The 12932-nt window shown below is 43.6% G+C and overlaps 1 protein-coding gene across 5 annotated transcripts in view; it reads right to left on the bottom strand.

The window, feature by feature from the left end:
- Positions 1-5065: 5065 nt before the first annotated feature.
- Positions 5066-12932, bottom strand: part of ZMYND11 (zinc finger MYND-type containing 11) — a 97859-nt gene continuing 89992 nt past the window's right edge. For all 5 annotated transcript variants that reach the window (XM_010220144.2, XM_088525175.1, XM_088525177.1 and 2 more), the window contains 3 exons: positions 10900-11172; positions 9255-9440; positions 5066-5469 (listed from right to left, as the gene is read on the bottom strand). In XM_010220144.2, the coding sequence (XP_010218446.1) occupies positions 5347-5469; positions 9255-9440; positions 10900-11172 (582 nt within the window). In that variant the 3' untranslated portion in view covers positions 5066-5346. The remainder of the gene's footprint in view (positions 5470-9254; positions 9441-10899; positions 11173-12932) is intronic.

Below are 12932 nucleotides of genomic sequence, written 5' to 3'. Positions count from 1 at the left end.
ACCCTGGTCCAGGCAGGGGGTGCAGAGGGTGAGGAGAGCAGCTGCGAGCAGGGCCGCAGATCCCGCTGGATGGCCCGGGCGCTGAGCGCGGCACCGCCAGCATTCACGGAGCCGGGGCAGCCCGGAACCGGAGCCAGCAACTGCCCCATGGAAGCTGCTGGCCGAGCAGAAGGAATTAGACTTTCCATGGCAGGCACGCTTGTTCGCTAGCATTTCTAGGATGCCTCTGCTGCCTCGCAGAGATCTGGCGCTGGGTACGGGAGGCAGCGGCGGGGTTTTCATGTCACCTCGTCCCCCGCGTTCGCCTCTGCCCACGGTGCAGAGGCCCCGGGTCTGCTGCAGGCGGCCACATGGCCACCATGGCCCCAGGGCCCAGCGCTGGGCATGTCCACCGTGTCCTTTCCTTCCCTCTGCTGATAGCAACTTAGCGAAGAAAAAGCAGAAAACAAACCAAGTGCGGTTGTTGCTATAATTACTTTTCACTCAAAGGCTGGAAGCATTTTTTTACTCTCACGGCAAAGGCTTTTAACAGACCAGGAGGCATTTAACTGCTATTTCAAACCATAATAAAACTACACTTAGAGTTTACTTAATTTTGAAATCTTTCTAATGAGCAACCGAGATTTCTTTATATGAAAACCTTTGTGAACACACTTCCATTTTCAGTGGTCATGTAACTCGGTGTGGGCCTTGCTGCACCAACGGCGCTGCTGCTGTGCACGCACGCCAGGTCCCGGTGCTCGGGTTTCCACTTCCTCGCAGAGCAAGGGAAGCGTTGGGCCTGTGGGCGCCGTGCAGCCCACGCACCGCGGGAGAGGCAGGCGCTTGTGTGACATTGCCATCAGTCTTGTCAGCAGATAGACAAATATATTTTATGTAAAATTAAGGCAATTTACTCAGCTCTGGCTAGGAGCTGCTGAGCCACAGAAAGGATAAGAACAAGAGGCCGCTGAGAACACTCAGAGCCCTGCGCTTGGGATCGTTCTACCCTTAGAAAAAACAAACTGAACCTGCGCGTGGCTTCAGTTGTGAGTGTGGCTCTGCATTAAAGGAGCAGGTTTTCAGCAGGGCCCATAAGGGACCCAGGAGCGGCGCCGCACACTCGCCGTGCCCGCACTCCTAGTGAAGCCACATGGAGACCTGTGCAGAGGCAGACCCCGTGTCCAGGCCGGCAGGAAGCTCCTCGGCAGTGTCTAGCTCCGGCGCCAGGCAGGGCTGCACAGCCCGAGCGGCCCCTGCCTTGGAAACAAGCGTGTTGGAAAGGCCTGCGGGGTAACGCGAGGCCTGGCCGCCTCAGCGTGTCTGACTGGCACCGTATGGCACCTGCTGGGCAGGACACAAACACCAGTGACCTCCTCCTCCTCCTCTTCCTTCTCCTTCTCCAGCAGGTGCTGGAGAGTAGAAGGGAGTAGAAGGGAGTAGAGGCTGAACAGGCAGGTACTGGAAAAGCCGCAAAGGCCTCACAGTCCCAGAGTGTCGCCAGGAGTGATTCTGTGCAGAAAACGGGGTCTTTGGGGCCTTGGATTTTGTGACAGTGGGAACGGGTGATGGGGCGGCCAGACAAGCTCTCCAACGGGGCTGGGACGGCTCTTCTCATGCTCCCTCTGCGGCAGCAAGCCCAGCCCACGCTTCCCCACTGCACACGGTTTTGCTTCATGATTTCTGAGGGTGATTCTGAACCTCAGTAAGGCCAAAACACATTTGCTTGGACTCCTTGGTGCGGATTTATGTGTGTGGGAGGTCCCTGTTTCCCCCTGTGCACCAAAAAGCCACAGCCAGTGAAACCTGAAGAGACTGGAGTGTGTATATAGATACAGAGTGCATATATATATATAATATATATACATATACATACATATATATGACTACAGCATGTCTTAGTTCTAGGGGCCTCTTGCCTGCACCGTGACTGAGGGCTCCGTGGCTTTGCGTCCTTGGTGTTGCCTCCGCGCTCAATCTCCAATTATTTTACTTAAGCGGAAACCAAGAAGTCACAGGACCTTTCTGCTTTTGATGCTTGCCCCGCGGCATGATTTATGAAAGCATTTGGATGGCATATGGATATATAGATTGCATACATGTGCTTGCTCTGTGAGGCTAAAATTGGCTGGGTGGCCCCTAAGTACAAGTAACAGATCCCAAACATAGCTCAGGCATCGAGGAGGGGGTAAAGCCAAGTAGCCCGGAGCTGGGCACCTAAAGGAAATGGGAGGCAGAAACGCTGCTCCTTCCTATGTAAAATATAACAGCAAGAATATATAAATAAATGAAACACCAATACAGGGTGAAATTCGATCCTTTTCGGCTGATGGCCATGGGGAAGCATTGGGAGCTGCACTGCTATGTCACTTCCTTGAGTTGCGATGGGCAGATGATTAAGGGACTGGAGCATCTCTCTTATGAGGAAAGGCTAAGCGAACTGGGCCTGTTTCGCCTGCAGAAAACTGAGAGGAGATCTGGTCAATATGTATAAGTACCTGAGGGGAGAATGTAGGGAGGATGGGGCCAAACTCTTCTCGGTGGTGACTAGTGACAGGACAAGGGATAATGGGTGCAAATTGAAACACAGGCAGTTCCACCTCCATATGAGGAAGAACTTCTTTCCTGTGAGGGTGACAGAGCACTGGAACAGGCTGCCCAGAGAGGTTGTGGAGTCTCCTTCTCTGGAGATCTTCCAAACCCACCTGGATGCCACCCTGTGCCCCGTGCTCTGGGTGTCCCTGCTGGAGCAGGGGGGTTGGACTAGATGATCTCTAGAGGTCCCTTCCAACCTCCACCATTCTGTGATTCTGTGATTCTGTGCTCACTTACCAAAAAGACTCTTTTTTATCAGGTTACCTGGCAAGACCTGGTCCCTACTACTAACAACAAGGACACGAGGGGACTTTTCCGAGGCAGATCTTTTCTTTTTAAAGCTCTTTCCCAGTAAGGAAAAGTAAAAATACCAGTGTCAGGCAAGCCTACAGCTGGAGCGTGGCACAACTGGCCAGAAATAACATCACGCTTTCAGTGATTTTTTTTTAAATACATTTATTAACCAATGTTAACACATTAAATGACTCTATATATTGCTAGTCAGAGCAGCTTACAAAATGCCAGAATGCATCATAAACTGGACAGCCACAATGAATAATTACAATGTGCATAGTGGCTAAGCTCAACACTTTAATATAGCTTTATGATTTGCAGAAAAATTAATTTTAAATCATCCTAAAACAATCAATTGTAATTTTACCTAAAACTTATACAAAACCAGGCCACAATCTTTTTTTTTGTTTTCTTTTTTTTTTCTTTAAAACACACAGTTTTCACGCTGTAGTAACTTGGAAATGTGCAACCGTGTCAACAGAGACAAAAAAGCCAAAGTAACACGAATCTTACTTTCATGCAGCTATCAGTTAAATATTACATATTCTGGAATGATTTTACACCAAAAATATTTCCACAATAACTTGCTTTCATAGGGGTGGATCGAAGTTTTTGGAACTTGTAAAGTAATCGAACAGGATTGATTTTTAGTTGTGAAGTGTTTTACAGTCACAACACAGAGGCGACAAAAGTTAATTACACATTTATCAGGCAATAATGTAGCCATGGTAATACAAGTTACCATCTACCTACTATTGTTTTCAAATCAACTCACCGCTTAATTTCTGTATCATACTGGGCATTATTTGGCAATATCTAGTCAATTAACTTATATCACCACTGTAAGTAAAAAAGATCAGGATTTCAATGGCAGTTCACAGAAGTCTTAGTTATATTTTAATCTTTACAATGACCCTGACAAATCCTAGAGAAAACTTTTTTTAAAGGCTTTCCTCCTGATTCTTCCGCTTCCATCGTTCCATCATGTAATTGCTTTCAATAAATATCAAAGATCTAAATAAATATTTACAAATTATTCATCTAACTTCTCAAAAAATAGCTGGATGATTAATGGGCATATGACTCAGTCTAAGACCAATCTTGGAAAAAAACTAAAATGCTGAGAGACACTTTAAAAGAAAAGCTATTTAAGTAAGCTTTACATCTATTTAAAAAATTGTCTCTGAACATGGATGCAATTCATATATCTATATATAAAACAAACAAAAAAAATCATTTTTCAACTATCGATCCATTCCTATTGGTAATGCTTCTTAATCCAGACATTCCGCAAAATACAGACTTTTTACAAATCACGGCATCTTTAATACAAGAAAATTAACATGCATTATTCTTCATTCTGAGTACAGTGATGGAGCTCATTATTAGGCAATGACCCATTACTACAAACATAACGGCTTCTGTGAAACTTAAGTGCTCTTTCTCCTTTTGCTATCAAGTCAGGATGGACCAGGTGACACCAGATCATAGGCAGTCAAATGACATTGGGCTGGCGAGGCTGAAGGGGGGTGCGAGAAAGAAATTTGTATGCCTCATAATTCCACATATGAATAAAGGTAGTTCTTTTTTTTTTCTTTTTGGCTTTTCTTATTCTTGTTACAAGCACTCATGTTAGGACAAAGATGAAATGTGCAAACTTCAAAATTTAAATATTCATTTTTCTCTAAGATCCAGCTCAGTAAAAGATTACCCCAGTTCCCCTGTGATTTTAAACTACAAGATCAAAGCTAATATTTTGTTATAAAAGTTATATATTGAAAAGAAATAATGAAAATAAAACACAGTTGGGAAATATTTAAGAAAAAATACGCAGGACTAGCACCTGCTGTGTCAACCCTGTTCCCTAAATTCAATCATGTACCCACTGGTATAACCAATAGATAATGCCTTTAAACAGTAAAATTAAGCTGAACAAAACCAGCTCAACAGGTTAAGAAATAAACGTTACATCAAGGTAGTATGCTTCTTTTTTTTCTGAAACAGTTCTATAGTGCTCTAGGTGACCCTGCGTGTGCAGGGCGGTTGGACTAGATGATCTCTATAGGTCCTTTCCAACCTCAACGATTCTATGATTCTTATATTCAGATCTAGTTTTCAAATGTTCCTTTTGCTAAACTTGCATTTTTTATTTTTAGATCTGCTGTTTTTAAAGATTAAAATCTCTGTAAAACCTAAAAATGTTTTAAAATTTGCTGAAAATGCAACAAATCCTCTAGTTTAAAATTATTTAAAGTAACCTGCTCCCAAAGATGTTAAATTTCATTTCGCTGACAAAATTTTGGAGGAGCACTGAACAGAAGACTGAAATCACTGTGCAAAATTTCCTTTACGAAAAGTGTTTAAAGGCTGGTGCAAAATGGGAAGCAAATTCTAAACAATTTTGGCTTCTTGGAAACAAAAACCGCTGTGTCTGAGAATAGCCATCATGGGGTGCTTTGCTCGGGGAGGGCGGCCGGTTCATCTTTTCCTGCGGCAGGTGCGTTTGTGTTCGGCGTGCCAGTGCTCCTGCTGGCACTTGATGGAGCAGTAGGAGGTGTTCCAGCAGCAGTGGTACATGGCCTCCTCCTCGCAGTTGTAGCACTGCAGGGAAGAGACAGCCAGGGTTAGCAGGATCCCCGCATCCCAGGGGGAGCATCCCTGCAGGACGGGCCCCGGACGCCCCCAGGCTTCCTCACCCGCTCCCGGGCGGTCGTGCTAGGGCCGCCCCAACGCAGGCGGCATCTTCACCCTAAGCGAAGCAGCCGTCTGTAGCACATCTGCAGAATAGGTTTGAATTTTCCAGTCTGCACGGTTTCTTTTCAAAAACTCACCTCTCCTTAAGACACTGAAGGAGAGCAGACTCAGATTTTCAAACCCTGGTGCAAGAACCTTATTTTATTTATTATTCTACATTTGTATAACAGCATCCTGACCTATGTCCTAAAAGCTGTGATAAATCAACAGGCACTCCTGGACTGAACAGGTTTTGAGCAATCTTAAAAACTGGTCACTTCATCTGGGCTCCTGAGATTTCTTTTCTAGTATACTCAAAACCAGAGAAGTATTTTTAGGAATGCAGTTTTCAACACCCACTGAGGGACTGGGAACAGAGGCAGCATGGTCTGTATGGGCTCCCATCACACTACACAAAACACAGGGCAAAATTTACTTTTTAATCATCTGTCGAGCTACAACACTGCTGATAAAATAGAGAAAACAACCCAATGGCCTTAAAACCGAGCAAAGCCCCAACAACCCTACCCAGTACTGAAAGGCAGATCCAAGAAAGAGGCCTTTTACATCAGCTAAGCTGATAACATAACCACTGCTCCAGCTGCACACAAAAGGGGCCCTTCCATTTTCTTTTTATAACAGCTCTAGGGCAGTTTATCTGTAGCCATGTTTGCAAACAAGTGCAAACCTCTGGAGAGCTGTATTTCTGGCTTTTTCTTTTTTCCTTTTTTTTTTTTTTTTTGGTGTAGCACTTCTGGTGTTTTTTGGCCCAGGAGCCTACGGGAACCATTAGGGGCACCCATGGAAAAGGTCCGTGTAGCAGATGTGCCTCAGCGTGGGAGTCAGCCTGGAGACCACATTTGCATCTATCTGCTTGCTCAGAGAGATCAAAAAAAAGACTGAAGAGGACAACTCTGATCTGTAGATCCTGACGCTCCTTCTGCATGTAGTCCATAAGCACTGGATGTAAATCTCCACTAATAAAAATAACATATAGTGTTATCTAAACCTGCACCAGCATATGTGGCCAAGAAGGCAACATGCCAGCTCCAGCCTCCACTTCTTTGTATTTCTTCTTTCTAAACATGTTTTCAGTAGTTTGGCATTTGTTTTAGACAGCACATATCACGGACAAAGCTTATTCACTTAAAAAACAGGACCTGTTTCAAATTCAAATAAATATACACATTATGGAAAGAGACAGTGATTAAAAAATGAGCTCTGCACCAATTTAAGCAAAACTGCACCAATCTATGCAAATAAACAGAAGAGATTTTAAAATAACCATATCAAGACCAGCACTGTAGTCTGAATTCACTGAACTGCAAAACCTCATGACTGTTATCCTTGCCTTTCCATTTCTTTTCTTTTGCTACTCATTTGAGGTATCTGAGGATATAAAAGCAGAGTTTCGCTAAGTCAAGGGGAATGTGACCATTTAGAGCAGCAGGGAATGTGGTTCTTTAACTTCACGTTAGGCTCCTGAGGGCTGGGATCCTGTCTCCTCCTTGCCTGCACAGCACCAGCACAGCCATCCCTTGATCCTGGCTGGATTTTTTTTGCTTAAGCATAAGAAAAATACAAATGCAGCATAAATAATAGCAGATATATACCCAAGCCTAGACATCTGCAGTGGAAAAAAAAAAAAGCAGAGGTTGTTGGTTCTAATTAAAAAGCAAAGCCAGCAAAACTCATTTAGTATGTGTTAATTACATGAGATTTTAGCATGGCGGCATCATTATTATAACAGCGGCACACGCGAGCAGGGTTACACACAAGGGACTGTCATTAGTGTCGCCAAAGGAAGCGCCACAAGGGAGCTGTGTGGCTGGCCTGGCTCCAGCCGCCCCGGATCCGCCGGTGCTTGTCCTTAAACTCCCTGTCCTGCCGGGGAGCAACCGGCTGCCTCCGGCACGTGCATCTCTGCGGTGGCAGATACTTGTGCAGCCACGGAACCATGAAAGCCTGATGGATGCTCTTAGTATCATTTAGTTTGCTTGCTTGGAAAGAGGCATTACACACCTCACCTTATGAGGATAAGATGCAGGGAAGTGGTACCAGGACACTCCCTGATTAGACTAATAGATCTACTGGAACAAACTGAAGTAAGATCCAGGAGGGTGTCATTCAGAAAGCTGCAGAAAGCAACTATAGCAAAGAGCACAGAGTCATGATCCTGTTACTGCAACTGAATTACTGCTTATTGGCCGAATGGTGGCAACAGTTCGCATGTGCAGTTCGCTTTTGACAGAGATAGCTCATTTGATGTAATTTTATTTTGGGCAAAACCAATTCAGTTTCTCTCAAGTGTCATAGAGAAAGCACGTATGCAGACACCATGGGAAACATGATCAAGTCTGAGCCTTTAATAACATCTCTGGTCTGTAAGGGCAGGTAGACAGGGAAGTATTCCCTCAGAGATCCAATCAATCCAGTATCGCCACACCATCAGGCAAGCCTCCTAGGAACAGGAATGAATCTCTCCAGAAGCTGTGGCACTTGAAGCCCTTTGTTTTTCTCCCCTTAAAACGCCCAGGCACTTCTAGCTGTGAGAGCAACCTAGTGCCTCTCCTTAATATTTGCCTCACGCTTCTGCGGAGCGGCAAGAAGGAGCGTTAGCGGCGCCGCGCAGCCACCTCAGCGGGAGGACGAGCGGCCTCGCGGCGCCTGCCACCGTGTGGCGAGGCCTCACCCGCCTCGCGTGGCGCAGCCCCAGCTCCAGGCGAGCAGGAAATCCCACACTAAAGCGCCTGGATTCTACAGATAGCTACTGCAACTGTGCAATTCCCTGCTCAATCACTCAATTTCCACCCTCTGTGAAATTTAGCTGGGGAACAGCAACATTTCTAGGTGTTTAAGGCTCGCTGATCCTCAAAAATAATGAAGCTTCCGCCCATTTTGTATTGCAAAGTAGCAGCGTAGTACTACAGTATTTGCAATGCTTGAGCAGATGCTGCACAAGCACATGGGAAAACATAGTTCTAGCTTGAAAAGAAAATACAAGAGATTAAACACAAAGAAAAAGGAGGGAAATGTTTGCAGCAGCAGAATAAGAATGGCAAGTTAGGTCTCTTCATTTTTAAAAAGATGGACAAACACGCTTTTCATAAGCATTTTTGCAGATTTGAGTTTAAGGACTGAATAAGTGATGCATGGGCGGGAGGGAATATGTAGATTTAGAAAATTTCGTCTTACAGAAATATGAAAGATATAAAAAAGGGAGGAAAAGGCCAAAAGATACCTACAAACAGCATTATTAGCAGGGGAATCCAAACAGATGCAGGCAGAGATTGCACCCTCTAAGGACCTGAGGTCAAAAGTATTTGAACATAATATAAAACCTGTTTGGTAGGGAAGACAATTGCATGAGTAAAGCAATGTTTAGAAACAAATATTTTGATGCTAACGTCTAGTTGGGCTGAAAGAAGGGTGGTGCTATTAACAGTAAACAGTGAAGATGGAAAGTAATGAGAACCTGATTTGGAGACTAAGAAAATCTGAAACTGATAATATGAAGGAGAGGAAAACCATAACACTGAGAAAGCAGCAAAACAAGGGGAGAGTCCAAAGTAAGGGAGAAATCAGTGTCAGGCGGCTTGCACTCTGCATTACATACCTTCAGTTATTCACTGGTAAAAATTCCTGACACTTACCCACTGTTTCTTCTTGGTCTGGGATATCAGCTGCTTGTGCTGGCCTGCTAGCTTCTTAATTTCTTCTAAAAACTCTTCTTTGCATTTCTCCTTTACCTGCTTACATTTTCTGTCCATCTCTCCTTGCATGTTGGCGACAGCTTTATTTACAGCCTGCCTTTTCTCCTCTTCCATCTCGGTACGCAGCTGGTGAAAAAAGAAAGACAGAAAATCCAATCAATGGGCAACTATTCTATTGGAATAATTTCACTTTGTTTACACTTCTAGATACTGTTATTGATGTGAATCGAAGTAATATACTTTCTCCAATTTAGAAAACAAAAAGTTCCCTCTTATGGATAGAACTTCTATTCATAAACATATTCATCCACCAGAAAATGCATGTTCACAACAAAAATGCAATCGCAATTCTATTCTACAAGGCAATTATAAAACTAGCTTAAGTTCCATAGATATTTTATTAATCATCAGTTCACAAATATAAGTATTAACTTAGAGAGAGATTTTGTCCATTCTAAACCTTCAACTGCATATAAGTTTACAGCAAGGGTATGATGGAAAATGCAGAATGCAATGCTCCTGAGTTTCACAGGAGGCACCAGTTAAAATTCTTAATGGTGAGGATTCATTTGCCCCAACTCAGACATCTAAAAGTTTGGTGCTTTAATCCTAAAGTATCAACACTGAGACATCCCAGGTCCTTCCACAGTCCTTCCCTGTAGGAGGAAATTCATCTCCTTTTAAGACAGGTACTTAAGATAGGTCAGATGACTCATCCTCTGCATTGCCCTGTTCTCTTCAGCCAGAGGTGACCAGCTCAGACTTCCATATCTCATTTTAGGCCTGTTATCATTAAATGAGATAATTCAAACAAATTTCAGCCAGTCTATTGAATGCTTAGGTGAAAAGACTGACAAAAAAAGATTTGAGTATGAACTGCATTTAAACAATGCTATCATTTACAACCACACTTGACACTATGGTCACAAATGCATTGTAAACAGATAATCATGAAGAAACAGTTTCACTTTTGCATCACAGATTGATTTCACTGAACTGGAAACTGGAAGGCTGAGAGGGGATCTAATCAGTGTATATAAATACCTCAAGGGAGGGAGTGCAGAGGACGGGGATGGTCTTTTTTCAGTGGTGGCCACTGATAGGACTAGAGGAAATGGCCGGAAACTGAAAAACCAAAAATTCCATAGGAACTTAAGGAAAAATTTCTTAACAGTGAGGATGACAGAGCACTGGAACAGGCTGCCCAGAGAGGTTGTGGAGTCTCCTTCTCTGGAGATCTTCAAAACCCGCTTGGATGCCACCCTGTGCCACGTGCTCTAGGTGACCCTGCGTATGCAGGGGGGTTGGACTAGATGATCTCTAGAGGTCCCTTCCAACCCTAAGCATTCTATGATTCTATGATTCTATGAACTGGAAACAAAAAAAAATTCTGTTTAAACTAAGGTCTATTGATATAGAAAGGGCTTGGAAAGAAACGGTGAAGACTCTTTTAATGTGGTCTCTTTGGAACAGCTTTTTGACCCATTTCCTTAAGTGTAAATATTAGAAAAGCAGAAAAAGCAGTGACCTGCCCCCCTCTGCCCCACCTCAAACCAGAGTTTAGGTGGTGCTTGATAAGTGGTACCTTTTCCACTGCCTCTCTCACAACTCTCTCAGTTTCTCTTTTGTGATCAGCTTTCATCCTGTCTTTGAAGTCATTAAAGATTTTGGTGTATTTGTCATGGCACATGTTCTGACACACTCCATCATTACTGGTCTGGGTGCTCCGATGCAGCATTTTTGGAGAAGAGGCACTTAACTTCTTGGTCTGAGTTGAGACTGAAACTTTTTCAATGGGCTGAGGCATTGTGGGAATTTCCTGGCTTGAACTTACTGCTTCGGTTTCAGGTTCTGGCTCCTACAGAGAAAGAACAAACTTGCAAATCCAGGTATCAAAACAGAACAAGGTAACTCTGAGCTCACTCCGAAGAGAAAATGTAGCTTACTAACACGGCACACTGAATATGAAAGCTGAATATGAAAGACATTTTGTGTTAACTTGACATTGAAGCCCTGAGGAAGCCATCAACAAGCTGGGTAGTCTCTCTGGTGAGGATTTTCTGACTCCCTCTAGGAACCTTCCAAAAGGAAGCGTGTGGATGGACCAGGACACTAATTTCACCAGTGCCGAGGGAACTCGCTGCAAACCCAAAGGGCACTGCCTGTTTTTCCCTCTACTCTTCTCTTTGAAGGAACTGAGGTGTGTGGCCCATGTGCCTAAATTATGCTGGCAAGCTCCAGGCTTACTCTGGCCTCGCAGGCTGCGCTGGCGTCTGCAATATTTCATTTATTTCATAGAGCTGCTGCAAAGATTGATTAATATTTCAAAGGGGCTTTGAAGATGAAAGGCTAATGAGAGTCTAAATCTTGCTTCTAATAACAGAACTAGACTTGGATAACCACAGAAGCTTTCTGTAATTACGCAGTTATCAGGAAAGAAATCACAGTTACTGTAGTGTACTGTACTGGATTTAGCCCCCTGCGTTATTACGGTGTAGCACCAATTGTTCTTGCCCTTCAGCACAGATAGAATTAATATTCCTGCAAACAATTATTGATATTTTAAGTGTCCAAAAACTCAGAAGAATGTTATTTCTTTTAACCTATTTTTTTAAGTTTATTTAAAAGGCTAGACTTGTTTGGGACTGGAATTTCTGCTCGTTTGTGAAACGGGGTATTGGTCACAGCGATCAAAACACTGACTGTGTATCCCCTTGTGCAACCAATTGCTCTTTAATGTATCACTCTGATTGACTTCTGGATCACTGACCAAATACGAGCAGGGCTAAGGCGGCAAATGTTAAGACATAAACATAGGAAGCAAATCACAGCAACTGCTTGACAGAAAACACAATAAAAATGACAAGACACCGCCAATTATACATAACCCAAGAAGACTGCACTCTTCCTATCTTGCTCGCAAACACAGTCTGTGCCCCACGGAGCTGCAGATGCGAAAAACAGTAGGTCTTGCTGAGTCTTGGTCTCACAAAACCTGCCGTTCTGAGCCAGCCAGGCAGGATCAGATATAACGTGGTCACAGACGCTGGGACAGGAAAAGTGACAATGTTTGTCCTTCAGGCACCAGTCTCTTCCCACATGGCTCTGGTGCTGAACTACCTAAAGCCTCCTCTGTCTTCAGTCTTGTTCCTAGGATTGTGTCTATGTGAAACAGTAAATATGCCTCTTTTTTCTCTTTTTTTTTTTCTTTTTTCTCCAATGACTAATCACATGCTGTTTTGGGATGCATAGAATGACAAAGTCATTTATAGGAACTTCGCTTAGGCTTCTGCAATAGAAAAGATTCTTTCAACATTCCCTTATCAGTTGCTATCAGTTGTTTTACTTAGCATTCAGACTGCAGCTGAAACAAGGCCAAGAAGAAAATACTCGCAAGTTAAGAAATAACAGAATTTATGGCTGTCTCAACAACTGCCCCCTTGTGTGCAAGCATAATAGTACAGTCTTTTAGCTGTATGATCACAGGCTGCTGTTTCTCCCACTTCCCTCAGTGTCCAAATTGGAAAAACAAGAAAGGAAGTTAAATGGTTCAGTTTGGACAGCAGTGATGTTTTATTAATTTATTATCCTTGATCTTGTAAAATATAAATATTTTCT

This window comes from Tinamus guttatus, unplaced genomic scaffold (genome assembly GCF_059628265.1).
Source record: "Tinamus guttatus ecotype Peru unplaced genomic scaffold, ASM5962826v1 Tinamus_guttatus_pri_ptg000225l, whole genome shotgun sequence".
Classification (NCBI taxonomy): Eukaryota; Metazoa; Chordata; class Aves; order Tinamiformes; family Tinamidae; genus Tinamus; species Tinamus guttatus.
This window is presented reverse-complemented; position numbering and strand designations above follow the sequence as displayed.